This window comes from Papilio xuthus, unplaced genomic scaffold, assembly GCF_000836235.2.
Source record: "Papilio xuthus unplaced genomic scaffold, Pxut_1.1 DF826923.1, whole genome shotgun sequence".
NCBI lineage: Eukaryota > Metazoa > Arthropoda > Insecta > Lepidoptera > Papilionidae > Papilio > Papilio xuthus.
The window spans coordinates 5,652,307-5,679,768 of NW_013531726.1; the positions used below are offsets into that span (position 1 = coordinate 5,652,307).

Consider the following 27,462-nt stretch of genomic DNA (forward strand, 5'->3'; position numbering starts at 1 on the left):
TATTTTCAAAGTAAGGTTTTTTCTTGCCTGTAAGTTTCGTTTTCTACATCAGCAATTTTTTTTATGGATTTAATTTTTGTCAGTTACGTCTAACTAAGGGTAGACTCCGAGCCCGAGTGGAGACTTATAGTGAGCTGGATGATGAACAATTTTTACCAACTAATAAAATATCCATTTTTTAACAAATTCTAATTAATCATCAGATTCGACGGGAGTTTCACTAGACGGTAGCTTATGTGTGAAGGAGTAACTTGGTTATTATTTTTAAATCTACGCTGACGAAGTCGCCAGCACCCGCTACTCTAGAATAAGATAAGCATGGACGACTGTACAAATTTGTAGAACAATCACAAAAAGCAGTACGAAAAAGACAATGTAACAAAACGTAGAATTAAAGGAATATGACTTTAAGGGAATAGGGATTGTTAAAAAGATACAATAGTAAATGTTTCCACTGTCAAGATTTGTACTGAAACATATTCTATCTTTATCTTTCTATAGATAATGAAAGGGATGACAAAATGTCTTTATACAAATGGAAAATCACGGTTAGAGCATTATCAGTGACATGGAAAATAGCGGATTCGGTGTCACGAAATGTCCAAGATTGCGGGATAGTGTTTGCAGGGTTCACTGTCCCTTGAGGCTTGCTATAGATAGTAGAACTTATTATCAAAGTCTGTAAGCATTTGCTAGACAGTACGCAATGAAATTAACCTTTGTTATACGTCCATTTTGCATGCAAAATAAAATCAATGGATTAGATATTAATAATAGACAAAAACATTTTGTCGTGTACACTTTCATCTTTGAAATGCTGGAAAGTCATATAAAAAGGCGATTCAAATATGTCTTTATAGTCAAAAAAACCTTACTTCTTACTAATATTATAAATGCGAATGTTTAGATCTACGGAACGCATGGATCTTGTTGAAATTACATAACCTAAAAGAACATATAGGCTACTAATTAAGTTTTTTTTAATTGCGACCGGACGGAGTCGCGGGCGACAAGCTCGAAGAAATAAAAAACAGTGTCTTTTATAAAATCTCTCTATTTTATTAAAAAAGTGCGTCACAAAATTTGACAAAGGAAATCCTACAACTCATAAAACTACTATTACGTTGAATGTAATCATCTCAAGAGTTATTACAATAGTGTGAGTACAAAAAGACTTGTCTTAACTGGAAAATAACAGTGTAATAATATATATTTGAAGCTAAGTCAAGTGGCTTTAGGTACATTGAATGAGGAGCTTCGGGCGGGAGAAATCCAATAATACTCTGCCAGCAAATGTGCTCACAGTTATATGAAAATTTCTTGTAGAAAATCTCTATATCTAGCGGTTCAATATTCAAAATATCCGACAGAAATAATTTTGATTTACTACTCGCAAGAATTAATTTGAGAATTTGTTACTAGGGTCCAAATTTTCACCTCATCGAAAACTTATAGAACAAATTTTATAAAAGTTTTTCACTTTAAATTAGGATCTTTATAAATTAACTAGCTGTCGCCCGCGACTCCATCCGCGCGGATTAAAAAATACTTAATTAGTAGCCTATGTGTCCTTCCAGACTATGTTCTGCAAGCCAAATTTCACTTAGATACGTTTAGTCGTTCAGGAGATACCTAGTAATAAAGACAATACGTACATCCATCCATCCAAACTTTCGCGTTTATAATGTTAGTATGATGTGACTTTCACGATCATTGGCTTTCAGTTTTCAGTCGGCTTTCATGTGTGAGAGGCGACGGACGTGTCGGGCCCGTGCGTTAACTTCCAGCATAAAATGTTACGCGCTATAAAATATTAGTTCTTATTAAGTGTTGTGATTTGTCTATGGACTTATTGATTTTTTTTATGCCCGGTAAGCTATTATTTTTTTTTTATTTATAGTAAATTTAGATTTTACTCGTTACTTAATAAAGTTTAGGCATTCAACAATTAAATATTTGTTTGCAATAATTTATTTCTTTTCTTTGAGAAAAACCACAAAATTAAAAAAATATATTTATTTATAGTTTTTTTTTAATTTATTTATTTTTAATTTGTGAAGTCATTGACTCTAATAGCTATAGGTAAACGAGATATAAGTTTTATACAATATAACTCAAGTCTTGTTACAGATAAGATTTAATCATAATAACATTTTTTCAGTCTAATTAAAAAAAACTTGAAAGATGAGTGTATAACTCATCTGCAGTTTCTCTGGTGTTGCGGATGTCCATGGGTGTCGTTCATCACCTCGGTGTTCCCGCTGCTCGTTTGCCCCCTTCTTTTATAAAAAAAAACGACAGTACTTCATTTTTCCATAATACAAAAAAATTCTTATCGTGGAGAACAAAGTAGGTAATATTATTTAAATATCAATTACTGTTGGTCGCTTTGGGACCGTAATGTCTCATTTATCGCCCATTTCACACGGGAATCAAGAGAGCATTTCAAATTGAAAGGACGAGAACACAGAAATTGGGAAAGTGACATAACATTAGTACCGAAGAAATAATAATAACATTAAAAAGTAATCAGCATTAAATTCGAAGTCGCGGGCGACAGCTAGTTTAAAATAAAGAAAAACAATAATTTAACAGTTTGACGAAAAGCTTGAATTTTTCAAAATTGGCAGATGCTAAAATATAACGACGCAAAAATTAAATCAACTAAAAGTAAAACATTTTTATTTTTTTATACCCTTTGTAGAATTAACCCTTCCACTCAACGTCTTATTTTTATTTTACTTTGATGCTTTCTTATAAAATTTTATTAAAGCGATTTATTTTAAAATGAATTTTAATGAGGTTACTCCAAGCACCGATCTTTTTGCATGAATTCAACATGAACTAATTATCAAAACGGCTAAAATGGAATTTATATATTTTCTTAGTCATCATCATCATCAGCTCACTATACGTCCCCACTGAGGGGCTCAGAGCCTACCCTAAGTTAAGGGTGGTTAGGCCATAGTCAACCACGCTGGCCCAGTGCAGCTTGATTGACTTCACACATATCTCTGAATTTCTTCTCAGATATGTGCAGATTGCATCACGATGTTTTCCTTCACCGTAAAAACGTCGGATAAATGTACATATGCAAATCGGAAATCGAAAAACACATTGGTACAAGGCGGGATTCGAACCCAGGACCTACAGATTACAAGTCATAAAACCCCTGAGCCACCGTCGCTCTTAATTTTCTTTGTATGATGACATAAACAAGATATGCAGACTAACACACATAAAAACATACCAGCGAAAAACGCTACCCTCTTATCAGTCAAGTAATAACTGCGTTCACAAAAGAATCACGTTACTATTGATAAAATCATAACCATAAATATTGGTAACACTTCAAAGTACCGACATAAATAACGTTGTAAAATGTACGCAGAAGTTCCCGATTCTATTAGACATTAAATTATATGTGAAATATAAATTCAAACTTGATATTTGATAGACAGATTTATTTCTAGATGTATTTCAAGTTTGTGTAATGTCCCAGTCTTTGGAGAGTTACGGCTCACCAACACCACAAGAAAATCATACCATACAATTTCTTCGCTCGCCTGCCAACGACGTGAATCATGACGTTGGCGCTTTAGATAACCAAGACCATAGCCAACACTACGTATTAAAAATTGTATCTTGACCAGCGTACTACCATTAAAAGAACTTTTAATTTCAGTGGTTTTAAAAATGTATTAGAACCCACAGTATTCTTGCCAAAGACCTAAACTGAATCGAAAAGATGCGACGTTAGTTTAAAAGCTTTCATATACCTAATTACTAGAGTAACGTCGTACGTGTAAATAAATCCTCTTTCAACGTATAACATATTCCCGTCGTCACACGACCACGAAAATGGAGTGAAGGGAATTCTAGCGATTTACATTTGCGACGGCAAATAAAAAAAAGGTCACGCTCGGAATCTAACCGCACCTATATTTGTCTTCTGTGTACGCATTTGTTCTACATATCTTATATATAAAATTCTCGTGTAACAATGTTAGTTACCATACTCCTCAGAAATAGCCTGACCGATTTTTATGAAATTTTATTATATAAGTAGGTCTGAGAATCGACTACTATCTATGTTTAATGCGCGCGAACGGAGTCGCAGGTGACAGCTAGTTTTAACATATATGTAGCTATATGCTGTTAAGTAAATATTTATGTCGTTTTTTAATTTAGTCAATTTCTGTATTTCGATAATCAGATTTTGAAATGCAATAAAGTAATTATTCTTCTCACAGTTGAAGTAACAATTTCCTCGCGTAAATAACTGTGTTAATTTATTAAGTGATTTGTCATGTAATCGCAATAGTTAGAACTTAACCTACATTTCACAAATGTTTAATTGTTAACCAGTAGCAAGCAAAAAGAGAAGACTCAGAGACGAAATTTATATTTTTACTTTTCTAATGCACAATTTGCTGAAATTATTTAACCAAAACATATATGTTAAGACTGGTGTGCTATCTTTTCAAGGAAATATATTTCATTCAATTGTAACGCGATCAAAGGTAATGAAATGTCTTTGTACGTACACCCTCAAACTAACTAAGCCTAATGAAGCTTAATAAGTCCTAATTGAACGTCGATCTCAGCGAGCTCTGAGACGGAGTGCTTAGTGAAGATAACGCGCCTGATTTAGATGGGACCTCTAAACGTAGCTGCGTAAAATTCCCGTAATTGACATTTGACTTAGTGGCCTTATACAATTTAGAATTAAACATATCTTGTCCAAAAGGTGTGTAAATTTATTAAGAATATGGAATCGATTAGGCTCTAGAAAAGATGGATAGAAGAGAATAAGAACTAAAAGGCTAATTAAAGATCTGGAACACAAAACCTTGGTTCTAGCTCCACAAAGAGATCTCGATATCTTTCTTAATTTAATTCTATCGTTTAGAGTACAAGTAGAAACAAATTCTCGCCACTATAAAAATAGCCAAAAATGCTACACTATCTGGAAGTTTAGATAAATTTGTTGACAATTTCGACAGCGGACTAATACTAAAAGCTCTGCGATCTCGTCACGTCAATTTATCTAAAGGAGGTACATATTTATTTCAAGGTCAAGGACACAAGATTGCTGAGAACTATACTATGTGGTTATTCTTTTGTTTTTTTCGTTTGAAATTTAATCAAATTAAATATGCAGTTAGCTCTGTAACCAGTAACTTATTTTAGTTAATTATTATAAACGAGAGATAAAGAGTTTGCAAGCTTTTGTTATATTCTTAAGTATAACAATCGTACAATTGGTTGAAAAATAAAGAATTCTCGTGAGTTAGAAGTAAATTAAACTACACAAAGAGACAATTGATTGCTAAGAAAAAAACAGGCTTCATTTATCATTGAGACAAGAATACTACAGACAACTCGAGTCTGAAGTGTACTAATTTACGAGTTTATTGAATTTCTTGTACGTCTCTAACAGATTATATACTTTAAATTTCTTGAACCTATTTGAAGATCTATCAACTCACATCTTCGAATCACGAATTAAATAATTATACTTTTATAACTACGTCATAAATATTGTCAAATCAATTCATTCTTAGTTTTAACTTACATTGCTAAAATATTCTGGGTGTTATTAATAACTTTAGCAATTTTAAGTGCTGATAGAAATATGTCAGCTTTTTTCATCAAATAGTGATAAGATAATTGCTAAAAACGTTATCGAGATATATTCATGTAGAAGCAGAAGTGTTATTCATAATGAAAAATATATTACTAAAAATATTCCCTTGGACTTAATACCAATTCCGAATTGCGTTTTGTCAATCCTGGAGTACGCGTTCTCTTTCAAGATTAAAGTATCTAATCACGTATGCTCGTCCATCCACTAATAAGCTGGTTATAAAATCTAACCCGTCGGTCAAAACAACAACACACTATTTACTTTGTATGATTATATTTCCCTTGTAATAATTTCTTCATTCATATTTTTACATGATCATGTTAGACTATTAACCGTACCTTTAATCATTTTATTTAGTCTATAGCTAAGTAATTTATTAATGTGTTGTTCCAGTGTTTCACAACAAAACGATGTGGTCGCGCAAGCAGTCTGTCTGTAGCGCTCTTAGTGGAGTCTCCAAAGGTGACGAGCCTCTGGCAGCTGGTATCCGAGTCTACCCATTTGCTGTTGCCTTAAGAGTTAGAGTATTGCAGGTAACATTCCTCTGAGAGTCTCGTTTTATCTTTATAATGATGCCGGTTTCATAGCAACCTACAGTATTTTAAACAGTTGCGAATTCGCGTAAACTTTACGGACAATGCACTTCACGCAGTGGTTTGCATACACGCAGTGGTAAGCAAAGTGAAATAGGACACGAACTTTTTACACCGATCGAAAGATCATCAAAACGTTGAGATGATGAAAACAAAGGAACGATTAACGCTTATTTTACGAAGTTCAAATGTCAGAAAGTTTATAAAGGAACAATTAAAAAGAGTCGTAAATTTACCTGACATGTTACGACTGTTCGAAATAACGCAAAGAAATAAACAATGTTTATAAATAGCAATTGCGCTCGTACATAATGTATAAATAAAGATAGAAATAAAATAATAAAAACCCAAGTTCAAGATCGAAATGATTTTATGACTAAAGATCCGATGACTGACAGGACGCAGATTTCGAATTTTCTATAAACATTTAAATGTTTTAGGTATGTCTTCGTTTGCAAAGTCAGCCTAGCTTCAGATAGGAATTCTGATTTACATTTCAATTTAAAATTTATTTTAATTTTGCGAAGAAGATGGATTGGTTGATATAATTAAGTTCCATTTTGATATTTTCCACGTCATGTATTTTAAACACTGGTGAGCGTAGCGTGTTTGTGACATCATCATTAGTAAAATGCGAAACAGAGTAGCACATTCACATTATTTAAAGCCAAGCGTTAATTGAAAGAAAGAAAAAACAAATAAGAAGAGTCGAAAGAAGAAAGTGTAATCTGTTTGTTATTCTTTTCATAAGTGATGCAAAGTAATTCCTGCTTATTCTTTTCTAGATCGTCTGTGGCATCGGTGGTCTGGTGGTCGGTGCAGTTGGATGGTTGGAAGAAAAACAAAAACCAGCGCTAGGATTAGGAGTACCCGCTGGAGCCATCACAGTTGTAGCTGCAAGTAATACATCTACATCTAATATTTTACATGATTATAGCTAAGCAAATTATCTTTTACAATCGTTAGTAAGTTCTTTAACAACAAACGTCATAGCAATTGCAGAAATAAAAGCAAAATTGACGAAAATGCTGTTGTTTATTTTACAACAAATTAAATCTAAATTTCTGAATCCAAAAAGAGGGACTCAAATTATGTGATCCTATTCAGTGTTTTATTAAATTCAAAATTACTTGATCCCAGTAATTTCATGTTCTATCATAAACCACAGACCTGTGTTAATTAAAATACCACACTGAATCTTGCAACATTTAAAATACTATGCAATTAAAAGGACGTACATAATCTTCTTAAGAGATAAACACACCCGAGGGAACAACCGATTTGCATAAAATAACCCACAAATGGCAGGTCTTATCCTTAAGCGTACTTAACCGCTATGTTATGGATTTAAACCCGAATCCCAACTATTAGATACGAATGTATTTATGCATAGCTTGAGACTTATTGCAGTTGAAATTCTATGACTAGCTGAACTCAGTAACTTTAAGTAGTCACACTTAATGTAAATTTACTTGGGAAATCTACATTAAGAGACTCCTTTAGATATCAATTAACAACTCTGAGTGCTACAGTAAACTTAATTACTTACAAAGCTTATTTCGCTCAATAATTCTTAACCTCTAGAAGTAACTGACTGATGTGATGACAAATATTATTATTTTCAAAACGATTTGAATGTAGAACTTCCTTTGTTTGTAACCAGCGACATCAGTCTACTTTAGTCGTGGTTTCGGAGGTTGGAACACAGCGAGATCCCGGACGTCGAGATCTTGGGGAGCGCCGTGGCGAGTGCTGGGACCAGCGCCGTGCGCCGCTGTGCCACTCACCGCGTTGTGGACAGTCGCTATAGCCGCGCATATAGCAATGCTAGCGATTTGTATAAGAACGCTGATGAATTTAGGGTAAGTGCTATTGGGTCATGGAAGACATTAAGACCGGTATAAGCACGCTGAAACAGATATTGAAAAGCTCATGAGAAACAATAGACTGGATATAAAGGTCGATGATGATGATGTTCATAAAATTGCTGGTTGCTTCTAAATTCTTCAAATAGTACGTATCTAATGGAAATTTCGAAAACCTATGAAAATATTTAATGTTTCAACAACTTAATGGCCGAACTCTTCCCGTATGAGTTGCCTAAATTTCAGCTTCATATTTTTTGGTGGATTCAGGGAAATTGGATAACAGTGTTCTCGCCTTGTCATCTCTCTTCTTAAAATTTTTGTTCTTATCCATACTAATGTTTCTTTTTTCAAAACAGCTGCAGCAGCACAACATGTGTTGGAGTTGCGGTGGCGCAGCTCGTTGTTTCAATAAGCACGTTGGCTGCGACTGTGTACATGCTGCAATTGGACCTCAGGTTCGATCCCGCCGTCACTCCACCAAGACCTTCCGACGCACATATCTGTACCGCTGTTTCTATGGTATGTTGAATATTTTATTTAAATTTATCGTGATTAATACATATTGTGGATTAATTCAATCACAGAACCAATTTTATATTCGTAATTTACGTACATGAATAGAAGGCCAGAATTTTCAATACACAGTTTTTCCTTTGACAACAATAATTGTTTTTAAATGCGCCCCAATTTTATCCTAAATATAAATGTAAATTATGGGACGTGATTTTTGTGCAAAATATAAACTCATTAGAACAAGCTGTCGCTTAACCTCAGCGCAATAATTGCGAAAATGACCTTCTGGGCAGAGCAAACACAACCATGATACAATAATTTATTTGCGTTTATTTTTTTATTTATATTATATAATAAAATTATATATGATTACATTATACCATATGCAACGTTTCCGTTTACTGGCTGATGTTGAAATGTTGAATAATATTTATATTTAACATAAGCGAAGTACATCTATTCAAAATAGAATATCGATTTCTGTAATGAATCGACCGCAACGTACAGTTTGATTTGTTGCACGCATTCATCTTAAATTCTTTCACAGTCTTTATTGATAGTTCTCAATTAATCAAAGACAACCATTTAAGTAAGTTATTATTGCAGTTTATATCTGTTTTGTGTTAAGTGCATTTCTTATTCATTTATCAACCTTATTCTTAATATATTACATTTCATATATAAAATAAAAAAATATACAAAATATATTATATTAAAAATAGAGCATCACCGGCTGCGGAGTCCCATGACTCAAACAACCAGTGGTCAGGGCTGCAGAGACAGGAACCTTCTCACAATGCGTGCGGTTTCTACGATAACTGCCTTTTGTATCGGGCCCTTAATCCAACTGTTTAGCGAGAGCTTCTTGAGATGTTGGTCGAAGCTCTTTGCTATCAGTCCATTCACCGATACGACTTTCGGAATAATGGTAGTCGATTTCATACGCCACATGGCGGTAACATCGTGAGCCTAATCTAGGTATTTTAAGTGCATTTATTATTAAATTGTATAAAATTCGAATGATTATATTTGACAAAGTCTGGATGTTGAGCCAGTGATAGAGAAATTAAAGAGCTAAAGGTGAACGGGGTCATCAACTCTTTAGCCTTTTTTCCCTACGGGCGTCGTCACAGAATGTACAATCAAGGAAACTGACGGTGTTACACCTTAAAAGCTGAACTTGTTTGAACGTTTTGATGATGCAGAACAATGACCGATAGAACATAGCTTTACAATGTGTCTGTATGAAGCACGATTAGTTATTCGTACACCGCTAATTCTCGTTGCAAGGTAATTTTTCTGTAACTGAAATACCGCAGATTTCCACGACTGTACTAATATTCCATACATCTCTATCTTTCCCTATGATTATACTAGGCGTAGAAAATATGGATATAATAACTTCTTGTTATCTAATGGTTTTTTCCCATAGGTACCGCTGACATCAGTAGCAGTGAATAGCGGTAACAGTGGAGATGGAGAAGCTGGGAGTCCGTTCGGGAATAACAAGAACCCGCAATCGCCACAAATAGAACCCACTTGATAAAGTTGTTCTACGTAGATTAACTGCCGAACCCGATAATCGATCTGAACATAATTTTGATTATCTCAAACTTTTTTTAGAAATATTTTCAATGGATTTGCTTATATACACGTAACTATAAAATCTCTATACGTTTTGTACGGATCGTTTATTGGATACGGTTGAAAATGCTAGAGATACGAGTAGATGTAGGCAAATGTATATTTTATAAAACAAATAGGAAATAAGAAAAATGCTTTTTGAATCGAAATCTTCTTAACTCTACACAGCGTGAAAATAACCGTCCATTTTCCTTAATGAAGATGTAACATTCTAATAAATTATTGCATTGTCATTTGGTATTTTTTATCATTCATGGATAAATAAAAAATGTAAAAATAATAATGAAACATACACTTTTTATGTTGATTTAATTATTACGCTGTAATAAAAACTTCTAAAAAGTAGCCCCTTTTTGTGATTATCTCCCGTTATTCTGCACTTACTTATGTCTTTTATATAGAACGTTTTGTTCTTTTGAGAATCCCAGTTGTGCTGATTTTACTTTGGAACATCTTACATCAATAACATCTTTGTATTCCGGAGCAAAATCACCGGCACGATTTAGTTATTAAGAATTCTCGTAAAATATATTTCATATTTTTTATAAGAAAAATTAGCAGTTGTTTATATTTTTTTTGTAAAAAAACGCATAAATAATTATAAAATGCATTTCTTAGTATATAAAACATTTTAGAATATATAATTAATTTATTGTGTACATAACTTTTTAAAGTTTATACATTTTATATGAGCTATATGTGTAAATATATAATTTGCAATTCAGATATCGTTTTTCAATTACCTATCTTACTATCTACTGTGAATGGATGGATGGATGTTTGTTACAATTTATCAGCAAAACGGTTCAACAGATGTCGTTGTAATTTGTCATAGATCTAGAACATAATCTGTGAAAACTCATAGGTTACTATGTAAGAAAGTTTTTTTTTAAAAACCGTGCGGTCGTAGTCGCGGGCGACAGCCAACATTTATATAAGTAGTAAGCAAATATTTGCTCACCGACATTTGGCCGATATTTGGCATCACCACCGACCCCTGGCCCCCGAACAACGGACGCTCTTTTGATATCAAAATCGGTGGCTCAGGGGTCAAGCACTTGACTTGCAATCCTTGGACTTGGTCCTGGGTTCGAATCCATCCATGTACCAATGTATGTTTTGATTTCCGATTTACATATGTACATTTATCCGACGTTCTTACGATGAATGATGTTTTCCACATCGTGATGCAACCTGCACATATCTGCGAAGAAAAACAAATGCAAGAAGCAATCACAAATTGCACAATTGTTTTGTTTTGACTCCATACTTACAATCTTGCCAGCTATATCCCTAGCAATATTTCATAATAATTTATCGATTGTTTAAGGTTAGCCCATCGACCTTAATTGCGGTACACTTCACGTCAGCTAATTTATAAGCGGCTTGTTTATGTAGGCTGGCCTTTGTTGATATTCATGAAACTGCGTATATGAAGTGTGTATATTAACTTTGCAAGCTAATGCTTATTTTTTACCATATTTTCAAGTATTTTCAAGTGTAGTCAATAGGGCTACTTTCGTTTTTCTCCCTTTTCACGCAGTCGCGTTAAAAAAGGCAGCTAGGATGTTGTGGCGGTCAGAATGCCCTGATTGCCAATGAAAGCATACCGAGAAAACAGCGAGATTGCGTGGTCCGATGTTGCCGAATCTTACGAAGGCACGAGGAAGTATTTTCTTGGAGTCGTGCAGAAGCCCAGTGGGAAGGGTTTCGGTGCGTTCTTCTGGAGATCCCGGGACCTCACAGTCGCACTTGATGTTGGCCACCGAGGGGGTTTTAGTGAGTAAGAATCTGACATAACCCTGTCTTCCCCCAAGACAGGGTACCTCGAAGATTTCCCCCGATATCAAAATTGAAAAGGTAAAATGTAAAATGTCGAAAAATAAACATTGTAAATAAGGCCAATGTCATAATTTTCTAAAAATATAATACAACCAAAAGAAAAGGCCATTTTTCATATGAATTATTAATTTCTTCCGGCTTCCTACGTCTATGACAGTTGTCCCTCAAAGGGATATGAGAAGACGAATGTTTTGAAAATACAGACCATTCTTTTTACCCACTGTCAAATTATATTGTCGTCCTTTTTCTGTCTTTGAATAAAACAGAGACAGGAATATGTAGTAGTCCAAGTATTGGTAAACATAAAAGATTTATAACTTGTTTGTATTACTTATACATCATTTGTTGTCTTGATTTATTCACTTGAATATATCTCCATTTACTTCATATTTGTAGGTCTTTTGAAGTATCGAGAAACAATATAAGAATTAGGTTATTGGAACACATAAATCTAAATACTAAATATAGGGTAAATAAATTATCGCAAGCAAAATGTATCTTACTAATATTATAAACTAGCTGTCGCCCGCAACACCGTCCGCGTGGATATATAAAAAAAACTTAATTAGTGTAGCCTATGTGTTCTTTCAGACTATGTTCTATACGTATGCCAAATTTAATCGAGATCCGTTCAGCCACATTTCATCCATCTAAATATTCGAATTTATAATATTAGTAAGTCACATCAAAAGAAGCTCTTCAAGGTTTAAATTCGAAAAAAATGAATAAATAGTATCCTATGTCCGTCTCCTGGCTCTAAGCTACCTCTTCGCCAATTTTCAGCCATATCGGTAAAGCCGTTCTTGAGTTATAAATAGTGTAACTAACACGACTTTCTTTTATATATATAGATGCGAATGTTTAGATGGATGGATGTTTGTTAAAAGGTATCTCCGGAACGGCTCGACGGATCTTGATGAAATTTCACACAGATATATAATATAGTCTGGAAGAGCACATGGGCTATTAAGTTTTCTTTAATACCGTGCGGACGAAGTCGCGTGCGACCTCTAACATTGTATAGTATACTGTACAGATTTATAGCACTAAATGTATACTACAATCATGTTAATTAATTCAAATGAACATTTGTTAATTTCTATGATTTAAATTTTAAACACGGTTCAAATTATTCCTCCTATCTTAAAGTTGCTTCAAACCCTTCACTCCGAGAGTTAATTAAAATTTAATTAGTATATAATACCATTTAAATAGCTAATGAAATGTCTTCAGAAACTTACCTTTTTATTTATATTAATTATACCTTTTTCTTCCTTTCAGAATTTATGTATATACTAGCTGTAGCCCGCGACTCCGTCTGCGCGTAATTAAAAAGAAATATAATTAGTTCCAGGCAACATGTCCAGAGGACAAAATTGTGAATCTATACCATTCCCAGATCCCCTTGAATACACACAAAAAATTTCATCAAAATCGATCCAGTCGTTTGAGAGAAGTTCAGTGACATACACACTCACAGAAGAATTATATATATAAAGATTTGGTACTTTATTATACTTTGATCTAGTTTTTTTATTCTCTTAAAACATGAAAATTTCATTTACAATGTTTCTTTTGTGAATGAATTTGTGTCAAGATGATTTTGTTAAATTCGTAATGTAATCAACAGACGGCTCGACATATAATTCCAAAGATTTGTACGTTACTTTAACCAGAAAAAGCGCTCAGATTAAAAACGATTCGACAATATGACAGAGATTAAATTTTTCTCATCTTGAAAATGTTGCATATTTTCTTTCGCTGTCAGATTATCTCTACTTACGGGTATTTATATAATTTTATATTTTATGTCTATCAGTGGAAATTTAATAATGGGAACATTATTAAGTTGTTGTCTTTTACGACAACAAAAGAGAATAAAAATGAATCGTTAGTAAAAGTTTTAAAAATCATTCTGAAACTAAAAATACTTAAGAAAGGCGTGGGAAGAAAAAAAATATCACGTTAAAGTCCATTTTATTAATAGTTCAAAGATTTAAACATAGTTTGAATGTCTAGTCTAAGTTTCGCGAGGAGAAGTTGAAATTAAATTTAGTTCTTTCAAAGTTTACGATTTTTTCTCTTCAATATGTCTGAAAAGTTTTCAATAATTGCCCTTTCCTTGAACTCAATTACTAAAGCTACACCAAAATAAGAAGTATTTATAACTAGCTGTCGCCCGCCACTCCTTCTCCACAAAAACCTAATAAGTAGCATATCTGTTCTTCAAGAATATGTTCTACATCTATACCAAATTTCATCGAGATCCATCCAGCCGTTCCAGATATATCTTCAAGCAAACATCCATCCATTTAAACATTCGCATTTGTAATATTATAATAGTAAGATTTAAACTAAGACGTATATAGATGAGTGATCCGCAGCCGTTGTACTCTATTTTTAATTTAATATATTTTGTATATTTTTTTATTTTATTATGAAATTTACTATATTTAGAATAAGATAAATAAATGAATAAGAATTGCAATGATAAACTGTCGTACTCAGAATCGTTATGTTTTCCTTAGTAAAGATTTACTATGACAAACCTACATGGTCTCTTTGTTATACAACATTGTATGACAAGGTGATATTTTTATAATGTTGTACGATAAATAAAAGCAGTATAGCGGACGGGAATACGACACACGCGAGAGAGAATTCTGCTTGATTGGCTTATTAAGTCATCCTTGTCGCTTGACCTATTTCTTTCTAAAGATAAATAGTAGTTATTTTTTTATTTTTAACCTCTTATATAAATATATAAAATTGCTATACCATTTTAAAATAACGTTTCTTCCACCATAATTCATAGTTTCAGAATGATAGTTTTTGTAAGAAATAACTCTAATTTTATTTTATTATATGAATAAAAAAAATGTTTGTGTGAAGCCTAATTAGTCCTCTTTTCCCTTTTTCCCTCCTTTTTCTTATAAAGTAGAAATGGATGGATGGGACACAGGAGGGGAAATATTATTTTTCTTTCCGTCTCCTTCTTGTCGTTTAAAGGTAAGCAACGCATTAACAACTGCGGTTACCCGTGGGTAGCTGACGCTTCTCTGTTTCGGCGAATTCAGGTTACCGCTTACTTTGCCACTTTATAATATAAAACAATCGAACTTCTAGCTTTGTATTCAGCCTATAACTAACCTATAGATTTGTTCCAGTGACTGTAGTATAACTTAGCTCGAGTAACTTAACAAAAACCTCCCGCGAACACTGAAATAATCGTAAAACAGTTTCATGAGACTCGACATTAGTATTTATTGGTCATTTACGTCGGCAGAGGGCACCTCTTGTCGTCTCTCGCCGTAAAGTGGATAAAGAAAGCTTTTTATTTCAACTTTTATACACTTTTTGTATACAAATCTTCATAAATATACGATAACGGTTAATTAAAGCATCTATCTTTAGAAACATTAATGAAAGGAATCTGAGTATACAAAAAATATAATAAAACTTTTTAAAATAATAATTAAAGAAGACAATTGTGTTCATTTAGAGTAGATACAACATAATGTTGTCTTCTTTTTTTAAAGTAAATAAGAGGGATGGCAATATATTTTTATACTTTCCAGGTCGATCCCCCAACGACTTGAGTAACGTGATCAAAATAAATAAGGACGTAAGCCATGAATCCTTAATTTATTTAGCAATCCCAGAAACAATGCTTGATGAGAATCCTACTTCATCTCCACAAGTACACTTAAGTGATGGTCTCCATTCAAATTTTGACCTTAAAGCAAATGACATAAGGTACAGAATAATTTACATTTGTCTTAATACAATGACTCACTTCGTATGTGAATGTGACGGGTTATGGATTCTATCAATGTCTGCGTATATGTATTTCATAAGAAACCCCTAACTAAATCTAATTATAATTTACGTATTGCACATATAATGCAATTTTTATCGTTGTTTTCCAAGGCCTAAATCTCTATATAAAGTTGTCGTCATCCCCGTAATTTGACAAAAACAAACTTAACAATATGTTTTATATGGGGATTTTGGTCTCGGAAACCTACGGTTTTGAATTACAAATAATGGATGGTAAATGCAGAAACAAAACACTCTGACTTCTAGATGTCTTTTGTTTTTTACCGAACCGAAGAATTATTTAGCACCGAATTAATTCTAAATCGTAACTTGAATACATGGTTTTGTAATTCTCGGTTTGGTGTAAAAGATATTTTTAAAAGTATGTTTTGTTCTTAACATTATTTAAAACTAGCAACTCAAAACACAAATAATTACTATTTCTAATACTACACTTTACTAAACTCACAAAATATGATATCGAAGGAATAAAAAAGCGTCAGAGAAAATGAAATCTGCTAAAGAATAAGTTATCAAGATATTTGAATTTTAAATCACATCGATTGAATATAGAGAAGAGAAAACTCCGAATTTCCTAAGAAATTTGAATCAGATTTTCATAAACAAAACATATTTAATAATTTACTGTTTTTATTAAATATAATAACTTAAAGTTTTATAAATTATAATATTAAAAATATGTTCGTAGCTCATAAGTTTCCAGATCATTGAAACATGTTGAAACTCAATGAGTTGAAAAAAAATCCGAGATATTCCTGAATACTACAGAAGATTCGTGGGAGTATTTCCATCTTTCATCATAATACTCCTTAGCTTTACATTTAAAAAGTATATCTGTCTTTGTATAATATACTTTTCCGATAAAAATAAAAAAAGTAGAAAAAAATCTGTTGTAGAAATCTGGAAACAGTTTTTTTTTTAAACAACAACTTTGGCAACGACTCTACTTTTGCTATTTATATATTCTAGTTTTGCATTGATACTGTTATTTCCTGCTTCTACTTGCTTATTTACATTTTCCTGTTTATTTTGTTACATATCAGTTTGTACTATGTATTTTGTAAATATCACGAAACTAAGATACAAAATAAAAACTAAATATAGCTAAATAACAGTAAGTAATCGTGATTTTTCACTACCAAAGTACACATGGAAAGAGAGGATAATGTAATTTGGTATGATTTGAATACAAATATCTTGAAGTCTTAAGTTTATGAGTCGTCTTAAATTCTCGAACAGACTTATACTCTATTTATTACTAGCTTATGTCCGAGTCTTCATTGGTGCGGAATTAAAAAAAAAACTTAATGGCCTCCATATTCTTCCAGACTGTATTCTAAATCTATGCGAGATCCGTTTCACCGTTCGAGAGATACGTAATATCATACTTCCATCTAAACGCTATATATGTTTCGAAGTTATAATATTACTACATTTATTGCCACTCAACTCCACATAAACACATATCACAATGCAGAAAAATAACGTACGAAAATGAGGTCAAACAAGAACTAATAGAAAAAGTTACGGAGAACGAACAAACGTGATCCTATTTTGTCTTTCCCAAATATTTTCTTATTGTTAGAAGAAAATGCGTTGAAATCATATTATTACTTATAACTACAAAGACTTATTACTTCATTGTTTACTATAATAGGGCTTTCATCTGTTTATGAGACAAAGTTAAACTTTATTTCAATGTTTAAGTTTTACTCAATGTTAATGATATTATATATGCGAATGTTTAGATGGATGATGATAGATGATTTGTAGATATTTCCAGAACGGCTCTTTCCTTTCCCACCACTTTTCTCATAAGGAAAGGATGGGAAGTGGAAGTGGACTTTCCGGATGAGAGGATGCATGAAAAGGGAAGTTGTTTTCTTTCTGTGCATCCTCTCCTCCGTCGATTAAAGGCAGGCAACGCATATGCCATTGCGTACATCCATGGGCAACGGTCACTTCGCTATTATAGGTGGCCGCTCGCTCGTTTGGCACCTCATGATATATAAAAAAGTACATTTTATTATTTAAAAAAATATACTTACACATATGAACTTTTAAAACAATTTTAGTAATAGTATCAGAGTTGCTTAATTGAATTTCATGTTAGCACGTAGAAGTCAAAACAATTAGCAGCAAAAACAAACCTTTAAAAGTTCTTAGAAGACTTGCATCAACAAAATACGTATTTTTGAATAGAAATAAACTACTAAGATTATCTGCAAACTAATATAATGAAAGCTTAACTTCTCCCAAACAAGGATTTATTGAGTTAGTTCCTTTCGAAAGGTAACGTAATCCAATTTGAGCTAACGATGTTGACCGGTTTTTATTCAATAAAATCAGTAACCTCAAATACGAACGATCAAGGTCATTAAATACGATAATAAATGAAGTTTCTTTACAATTTTTAATATAGAATCCCGCGTGTAAGCACCCTTAGTTTACGTGTTACATAAAATTACTAAGTAATATAAACAAATCCTCGCCCTGTTCACAGATTAAGGGGCTCTGGACACGTCTGGTATTATAATATTAGAAAATGTCTCTCAATAATTAAAGATGTATATGTCTAAATATCTAAAATTCCAGTTATTCCATAAATTCCATGCTATAAATTCTAAGCAATAAAATCCTTATGAACAAATCTATATATATAAAAGAAAATTGTGTTAGTTACACTATTTATAACTCAAGAACGGCTTTACCAATATGGCTGAAAATTTATGTGGAGGTAGCTTAGAGCCAGGAGACGGACATAGGTTACTATTTATTCTTTTTTTTCGAATTTATGCCTTGAAGAGCTGCTGTTTATTTTACTTGCTAATATTATAAATGCGAATGTTTAGATGGATGTGATGTGGATGGATAGATGGATGGGTGTTTGAAGATATCTCTAGAACGGCTGAACGGATTTCGATTAAATTTGACATACGTATAGAACATAGTCTGAAAGAACACGTAGGCTGCACTAATTAATTTTTATATATCCACGCGGACGGAGTCGCGGGCGACAGCTAGTATAAAAGAAAATGAAAGATAAAAATGGCATAAATTCTAATCAGTCATAATCTAAGACCAATATGATGAATGTCGATTTGTATTCAAAAGACGACGACGTTATTGAAAAGGCAAGCTTTATCAATAACGCGTCGAGAACAATCGTACAGATTCCAAATTCAAATCTACCGATGATCAGACATGCTTCTCATTTGAATTGAGTCTTGACAAAAGCTATCAAAGAAATAAGATTTTACTCAGAACTAAGAGCTCTTGTTCCAGATGCTTATAACTTATAATCAGTGTCAACGACGAATACTAAATAGAAATAAGGTCAGAGAAATGATGGTGAATTTGTTTTGATGTTAATAATTGGGACAAACTAGAGGTACGTCCACTCAGAGGCTCGGGGCCTTTCTAAGTTAGGGGTGACTAGGGCATAGTCAACCACGCTGGCTAGTGGGGGTAGTGGTAGGGTTGACATCATATATATCTTGGAATTTCTTTGCAGATTTGCAAATAGCATCATGCATTAAATGTACGTATTTATATCTAAAATCGGTAAACACATTAGTAAATGGCGGGATTCGAACTCAAGAGCTTAAGATTCCAAAACAAGTGCTCAACCCCTGAGACACCGCCGCTTAGTCAAGAAAATTATAAATAAATATATTAAGAACATTTAATTCTGTAAAAATTATAACGTTCTCTCTAATTAAGATGTTGGAGTAAATAAGTTTACAATTAATGTGTTTTAAATCTACTTTCAACCGCACCATTAGAATGAACAAAATATTGTTAAACATTTATCTCAAGAAAGTCCCGTCCATTACGGTTGAGCTCTGTAATTGTCTATGAATATTAAACGAAAGAAATTTAAATTTTCGTGAATCCAGAGGGGAGGTCGCTGTAATCTCCGTAAGAATAAACCTTTGGAAATATTTCTTTTATCGAAATGATAAATTAATATAATCTTTGTACGCGATACCAGGTTTTTGACGATTTCAAAATTCAAAATAGGGAGTCGGTGGCTCAGGGGTCAAGCACTTGACTTGCAATCTGCAGGTCCTGGGTTTCGAATCCCGCTATGTACCAATGTGTTTTTCTATTTCTGATTTACATATGTATAATACATTTATCCGACGTTCTTACGATGAAGGAAAACATCGTGATGCAACCTGCACATATCTGGGAAGAAATTCAAAGATATGTGTGAAGTCAAACAACCCGCACTTGACCAGCGTTGTTGACTATGGCCTAGTCACCCCTAACTTAGGGTAGGCTCCGAGAGCATCCGTTGGGACGTATAGTGAGCTGATGATGACAATTTCAAGTAGTGAGATAAATCTCGTAAATCTTTCTTATTATGTCTCTCTTATAAATAAATACCTAAAATGTTATATACTCTTCGATCGACAATTCTTTTAATTAACATAATTTTATTTAGTATTGCATATTGCAATAAAATATAATAACAAAATCGAGAGTTTTGTAAAATTATCGTATACTACCTATGTATCGACTCCGGCCGCGCAGAATTGTAAAACTTAATTAGTAGCCATGTTTTCTACAAGACTATGGTCTATAATACATGTCTGCCAAATTCATCAAAATCCGTTGATCCGTTGAGCCGATGTTATCTTTAAAGTTATCTCCATCACTTGTTTAAACAAACATCTATCCATCTAAAGTTTCGCATTTATAATATTATTGTATATATAAAAAGAACCGGCATGTCTGTTATTATAGATTGTTAACTAAAGTTATACAATTTTAATAAACTACTGTTTTTCTTTGGCATATTAATTAACAATTTTCTCCACTTGTATTAGTTTTAAACTAGCTTTCCATTTAGTTACTCGAACTTATAATGCACTTATTCAAACTGAACAGATGTTTAAATTAATTTTAAACTAACTAATAAGACAATAAAACCTGATTTATTGGGTGAAATATTTTCTAACTCATACTCATGTTATAATAGGAAAATTAGGCATATACGTTTGTAACAAACGCAGTCCTTATTTTAAAGGACATTTTTACTTGTTACTCCGTCCTATATCTTCTTCCAGACTATGTTCTACATCTATGCTAAATTTCAGCGAGATCCATCCATCCATCTAAACATACGCATTTATAATATTAATAAGATGAAGTCGATGTAATTTTGTAGTACATTTAACGATTACTATGTGAACTATTTTTGTAAATACAAAATATTTTCTGAAATATTTTATGACATGAAAATGAGTTTTATTTTTTTAAATAAGGACTCTCACAGAAACTGTAAAAGTTAATGCAAACTGATAGGTTTCTCGGTTAACTTGAGTCATTCAGAAACAATAGCGGTTGGGAAACTTTTGGCTTGAACAATAGAAATTGGAGGGAAATTCAATTGTCGACCGAATTGGAAACCATTCCAATCACTCCTGTGTATAAAGTTACACAATCCAATAGTATCGTAAATCGAGTTTAGGACTCTGTTCGTCGTCAAGAACCATAATTGTATAAAAGAACATTAATTCCTTTCGTTCAATAATCGTAAATGTGACGTTTATTTGTATCTAGCTGTCGCCTGCGACTCCGTCCGCGTGGATATATAAAAAACTTAATTAGTGTAGCCTATGTGTTCTTTCAGACTATTTTCCATACGTATGCCACATTTTTATCGAGATCCGTTAAGCCGTTCTAGAGATATCTTCAAACACCCATCTATCCATCTTAACATTCGCATTTATAATACCTACCTCCTCACCAATTTTCAACCATATCGGTAAAGCCGTTCTTGAGTTGTAAATAGTGTAACTAACACGAATTTCTTTTATATATATATAGATATTCCATTACGTTTCAATGTAATCTTTCTGTAACTTTCTGGTACACTATGACATTAAATATTTTTTATATTTTAAATGCAAAAGTTGTGCTAAAAGTGGATGTGGAGTGGTGGATATTGTTATGAATCTCCTGAACAGATGAACTGGTCTCGTTGAAAGTTTGGAACATAGTTTTGAAGAACACATATGCTACTAATTAAATTTATTCAATCCCCGTGAACGTAGTGGCGGGCAAAAGCTAACGGGTACTAAAGAGCTCAATTACGACGCCTGGCAGTAAGTTTGTAAGTTCTTACAAATTTAAATACTGGGTAATTTACAAAAATTATTTGCTTGGTTACAATCAATCAATATATTTATTAATATAATAGAATACACTAATGACGACGTATACATAAAAGGTAAACGAACTCTATAACACTGAGAAGTGAAGCTCCGAAGAAAACACCACCAACTCCGCCAATGTCCACTGCAAATATACAAATTATATTTATGTTATTTATCATGTGGAGAAACCTAATGACAGGCGACATTTCCCCCTTTCTCATGGGCGCTTATTTCGCGTAGCGTTCCATTTTGAGCACTAAGCGAAAGGAACAAGAATGATTTTAAAGCTTTCGTGGCTTGAGAGCCACTAATGCCGAGCTCCAGCGTAGCATTAAAAGGCACCCGTGTGAATAAGGTAACGCGACGAGATAGCCTACTTATTGGTGTTATGAAATTCTGTTAAATTAACGCACTAAGGTACATATCTATACCAATTCAGAGTCTTACTTCTAACAACGACTTTCAAAGTATATAATAGGTGTTTGGGTTGTCTAATAGTAACTATATAACTCTATATCCTTACCAACAAGACCTAGGGTATCTCTGATAGCAAGTCTTCGCACTCGTAAAGAGGGCAGCTGCGCCAACCTCACTTTACCACGAGTTCCGCGAGACGCCAGTTCACCACTAGCACTGTGTCTACTGCGAACAAAACGAAAGAGAAACCAGAATTAAAATTGAATTAAGAAGAAGAGGGCCATAACTGTGGTTGCTACACTCGGTGACTTTTCATATTGAAGCAATCAATAAAGATACGACAAGAAAGATAAATGATGCAAAAGCGAATAGCAATTTTTCCGTTCATGGTTACGTTGCGGCATTTTTAACATGAAACGTAAGTTGTGTTAGGAAGAAAATCCGACACTGTGCCGGTGTACTAGCGCAACACTAGCCTTACTAAAACGTCGACGTTTATGTCCCCTCACTAATCATTCTGACACTGAACTTTGCAATGAAAACGCGCCATTCGCGCCAAAGGATTCCAACTAATAATGTCTAACAGTTGTAATATGTAAATATCGATATTCAATATTCATAAATAATTACAAATACTTACACAAAAAATTTGTGAACCAGTTTATAAAGTATTTCTTCGCATCCCATCGGACAACTGCAGGTTGGGTTTTCAAGTGATTCTGTTTATGTACAGTAAATTTTACAAATTAATAAATAAACACGATTCAAAGTAATATAAAGATCCTCCATTTGACACAGACAATATTACATTATTTACCTTTATTTTGGTTGAGACAAATCAATCCTTGAATACCGCAGACTGGAATATCACCTGTAAATAACTACGAAATTAAGTGAAATATATTTAGTAGACACAATTTTTAAATGTTATTTAAAAAGACCACTATAATTTGTAATTACAAAGAAGCCATGAAACAAAATTGAAGGCCTGACGAAAGTCTAGTTAAGACTAAAGAACAGACTAGGATGCTACAAAATCGGACCTCTAGGTACTGAGTTATCGACGAACAAGAATAAACAGACGAATTGAGAACCTCCTCCTTTTTGAAGCTAGTTAAAAATAACCCTCGATCGATTCCAACTTACCTATCTTGGGCATAACATGATATGTGCAATTACAGAGTTCATATTGAGCCATAGCCCGGCAGTACAGTACGCAAGCGCTGTACGAATACTTCTTAAAAGGCCACTTATCAGCGAACGCCGGGCGCTCGTGCTTGTATAAACAGCCGCGGACATCAGGATGTAGTGCTGTGACTGATACATCGCTTACTGTTTGTTCTGCCTGGAAAAAATCTGGATCTGGATTTCTTCATCACACTTAATCGATCAGAGCGGAATAGGGAAGTGTTCAACTTTGAAATCACCACGTGTTGATCTCGTGAACCATTTTAGTAGTTTTTTTTTTTCAATTAGGAAGGATTTACATAAATTTACATATTCACCAATCAATAATCGTTTTTCTCCAATGAGAGGATTAAAAAGAATATTAATAAGAAAGTTTGTTAAGAATTGAATTTTTATCAAATCAAGAAATAGACTTAAGAATAAAATAATAGACCTCAAATCATGAAACAATACCTTCAATATAACTTCAACATCAGTGACTAACGGTATCGAGGCTGATGAGCCGAGAGCATTGTCCATCATAACTGACACCACGTCATCTGGTCCATGTACTCGAATCTTAAGACCCAGTAAACATAAGAAACCCTCTATAGGTAGAACACAAGTTGAATAACAAACTCAAGTTTTAACCTCAGGACATACATTGATTCTAGTAATAGATTAATACTATGATTAAATAAATATTAGAAGATATGTGCTGCATCAACTTACCCAAATAGCTTCAATAGCGGTGAATACAAGAGTTGGCAGTCCAACGCGCCGATTAACTATTATCGTGCTGGAATTGTTCCCCGTTAGACCTGAATTGAAGCTATAACATACGCCGTACTCCGTCTCTACCGCTGTAAATCTGGAAATCAAGAAAAAGGATCTCTGTTTTGTATTTGTTATTTATTTTTGTCCAAGTTTTTCACAAATGAAAACCGAAAAAAATTGTTTTTGTGTGGACAGAACAGATAAAGTACAATTTTTACTACAATGTACTCCGTACTTTACAATTCTTGACAACTATTATAATTTTTAATTATCATTTATAACCTGTCACAACATCGAAATGGCTTCCCATCCCACCAGCAATCGGTCAATATCTGGTTACACTTAAGCCGCATGTGACGAACCGGTTCTTCGAAGTCTTGTACACAGGTCACATTCGGCTTGTAATAACTACAGTGTTTGCAATACTTCGCATTCCAGTATACAACCTCCTTGTAGAAATTCGTCAATGATATTGGTAGTTTATTCCTGTGAATAACATCAACTTAAATCATCTATGCAATGATATATTCAAATAAATTTACTAAAGAGGTGGTAATAGAACTTGGATATTTAGAACTATAATTTTACCAAAACTAAAATAACCCATTCTTCGTATAAAAATCATTCGTTAGAAATGTTTGCTTCAAAACATTCTTTAGCTACACACAGAAGGAGGGACGAAAGAGAAAGAATGTTTTCTAGCTATATACCAATGTTCATTGTTTGTCAACCTCCAATCCGGTAACAATAATGAAGTAACAGCCCGAGCCGAGGCTCCTGAAGGAGCCCTCGAGTCTTGTTACTCTTAAACGAGGTTCAGGCTAAACGCTATCTGCGTTCGGCCACCTCAAGCCCGGTAAAGCTGTAAATGCCTCTTCAAGGCAAACAGTGACTACTCAGTCACAAAAAAAATTATTGTCAACCTGCTGTTATAGTCCCAAAAAACCACATACTATTTTGGCAGAACTGTTTCCATTGTCAAATTAGCGACCCAGAAATTATAGATTTACAAAAGCATTATTAAGTATAACTTACGCAACAAGGTAAGCTTTAATACGTTCTGTGCTCGGGGACTCGCATATAGTGAGCGTTGGGAACGGCGTATCCCAATCCAGATAATTAGTTTCCACCGAAAATGAGACCGCGTCCTCCGAATATAAGCTTAGTGACGACCGCAGAATTACCAGTGCTCCCAAACTGCATACTGTCAATATTGTCAGCCAGAATAATCTGAAATTTAGTTTGCTGCATAAAATTCTACGTCATCAAGTCATAGGCTCAGTTTTTGGAAGACTGACCAAACAATTATACAATGAAATCTTTTGTTTCTTTGGTTGCGTATCAAGTTAGTATAAGATTTTTTTCTTATTTACACTGAAACTATACACAACACAAATTTTATTAAAAGTCGCTAAACTGCACAGCACGGTTAGAAGGGCTTTTAGGACCCTTTTAATTAGTAATCAATTGTACGTTAAATTGATCGACTTTTCAGAATCCAGGATAAAGAATAATTAAACAGATCTACCTTTCAAACCAAGAAATTCGAGATCTGGAGAAAATATGTCTCATACCATGAAAACTACTTTTATCTCCGAAGAAATTGATTTTCTTTTTAATATGATTCATGGTGAAATTTATAAATGTAACAAAATATTGTTCAAAGTAAAAATCTAACAGCAAAATTGTGGTGTCACCGTTTTTTATAGCATTTCATGTCGCTAGAACATGAGCAGGTAATGCACTTTGTATGTTACACATTGTAAAATATGTCATATAATTTTATTAGTCACGTAGAATTTCCCAACTAAAAGACAGTGATTTTCGCGACCACTTATGTATGTATATAGGTGGCTCAGTAAGAGCGTCGGTGGCTCAGTGGTCAAGCACTTGACTTGCAATCTGCAGGTCCTGGGTTCGAATCCTGCCATGTACCAATGTGTTTTTCGATTTCCGATTTACATATGTACATTTATCCGACGTTCTTAAGGTGAAGGAAAACATCGTGATGCAACCCGCACATATCTGAGAAGAAATTCAAAGATATGTGTGAAGTCAACCAACCTGCACTGGGCCAGCGTGGTTGACTATGGCCTAATCACCCTTAACTTAGGGTAGGCTCCGAGCCCCTCGGTGGGGACGTATAGTGAGCTGATGATGATGATGATGATGGTACATTCCGTAGACCAAACGGCAAACCGATTTTTCTGAGTGAATTTATTGTAATAAATAAAAAAAAAATTTTAATAATTAATTGAATAAAGTTTAAGTTCGGAAACTATTAATTCTATTATTTGTTATCATTTTCAATAACTTGGTCCTTTGTAAGATTTCTAATCGGACACCATTGTGTTACTATGCTATATCACACGTGATAACTCAGATAACGACCCCAGTTACTTCTTATCATTGTTATAATTTGTTTCTGAATTTTGCTACTTTTATTATTCCAAAGATACAATGACGCATTCAAGGTCAATTATGTTATTTTATAACGATTCGCGTTGAAAGAGGATCTAAAAAGTTTTTTTCAGAGGGGATTGATTTATGCGTACTTCGCGTCTCAGGGGGACACGGTAGTTATTTGGGATTCTCTTCCCGACAAATAGCATACCTACTAAACCCTCTATTCCTTTCGTCCATATTACGCTGTCGCACTCCTCCGCGAATAGAGAAGCTAACCTAACATAATCGAACCCGCCGGGCCATGGATAAACTAACGTAGATGCCACGGTCCGGTTGGGCGTAGGAGAACACAGCGGCGTTTACAGGGTAGTCCGGTCTTGTTCCCAGGCCGGGAGTCCCACACGAAACCGTCCTTGCTGCCCCCGCAGCGAAGTGCATAAACGCATTCCCCGCGTTAACATAAAAAAACATAATCGAACCCAACCTAGCACTAACTAATTTGACAAGCTATTAATATAATTTTGGTAAAAAAAAACAATTTTTGCTTGAGCCAAATTTGAGATCAAGACATAATTGGC

The 27,462-nt window shown here is 33.7% G+C and overlaps 2 protein-coding genes across 2 annotated transcripts; one reads left to right on the top strand and one right to left on the bottom strand.

Moving 5' to 3' along the window:
- The first annotated feature begins 535 nt into the window (after positions 1 to 535).
- On the top strand, positions 536 to 10,482 carry LOC106122345 (uncharacterized). The gene is made up of 6 exons (XM_013318284.1): positions 536 to 548; positions 6,044 to 6,183; positions 7,029 to 7,143; positions 7,907 to 8,105; positions 8,468 to 8,630; positions 10,057 to 10,482. The coding sequence occupies exons 1-6, from the start codon at positions 536 to 538 to the stop codon at positions 10,165 to 10,167; spliced, it is 741 nt and encodes a 246-aa protein (XP_013173738.1). The 3' UTR covers positions 10,168 to 10,482.
- An 11,685-nt stretch (positions 10,483 to 22,167) lies between these two features.
- LOC106122346 (uncharacterized) lies at positions 22,168 to 27,322 on the bottom strand. The gene is made up of 13 exons (XM_013318285.1): positions 27,200 to 27,322; positions 26,973 to 27,040; positions 26,007 to 26,093; positions 25,514 to 25,708; positions 24,761 to 24,964; positions 24,697 to 24,712; positions 24,434 to 24,595; positions 24,176 to 24,280; positions 23,681 to 23,879; positions 23,352 to 23,405; positions 23,175 to 23,253; positions 22,641 to 22,759; positions 22,168 to 22,259 (listed from the first exon to the last, which is right to left on the bottom strand). The coding sequence occupies exons 1-13, from the start codon at positions 27,320 to 27,322 to the stop codon at positions 22,168 to 22,170; spliced, it is 1,503 nt and encodes a 500-aa protein (XP_013173739.1).
- Between the last annotated feature and the right edge of the window lie 140 nt (positions 27,323 to 27,462).

Coding starts and splice junctions, on each gene's coding strand:
- LOC106122345 (XM_013318284.1), top strand. Junction 7,144..7,906: donor CATCACAGTTGTAGCTGCAA/GTAATACATCTA, acceptor GTTTGTAACCAG/CGACATCAGTCTACTTTAGT. Junction 8,106..8,467: donor AGAACGCTGATGAATTTAGG/GTAAGTGCTATT, acceptor TTTTCAAAACAG/CTGCAGCAGCACAACATGTG.
- LOC106122346 (XM_013318285.1), bottom strand. CDS start 27,322: ATGCACTTCGCTGCGGGGGCAGCAAGGACGGTTTCGTGTGGGACTCCC. Junction 27,041..27,199: donor AACCGGACCGTGGCATCTAC/GTTAGTTTATCC, acceptor TGTCCCCCTGAG/ACGCGAAGTACGCATAAATC. Junction 24,281..24,433: donor CCGCTATTGAAGCTATTTGG/GTAAGTTGATGC, acceptor CTGGGTCTTAAG/ATTCGAGTACATGGACCAGA.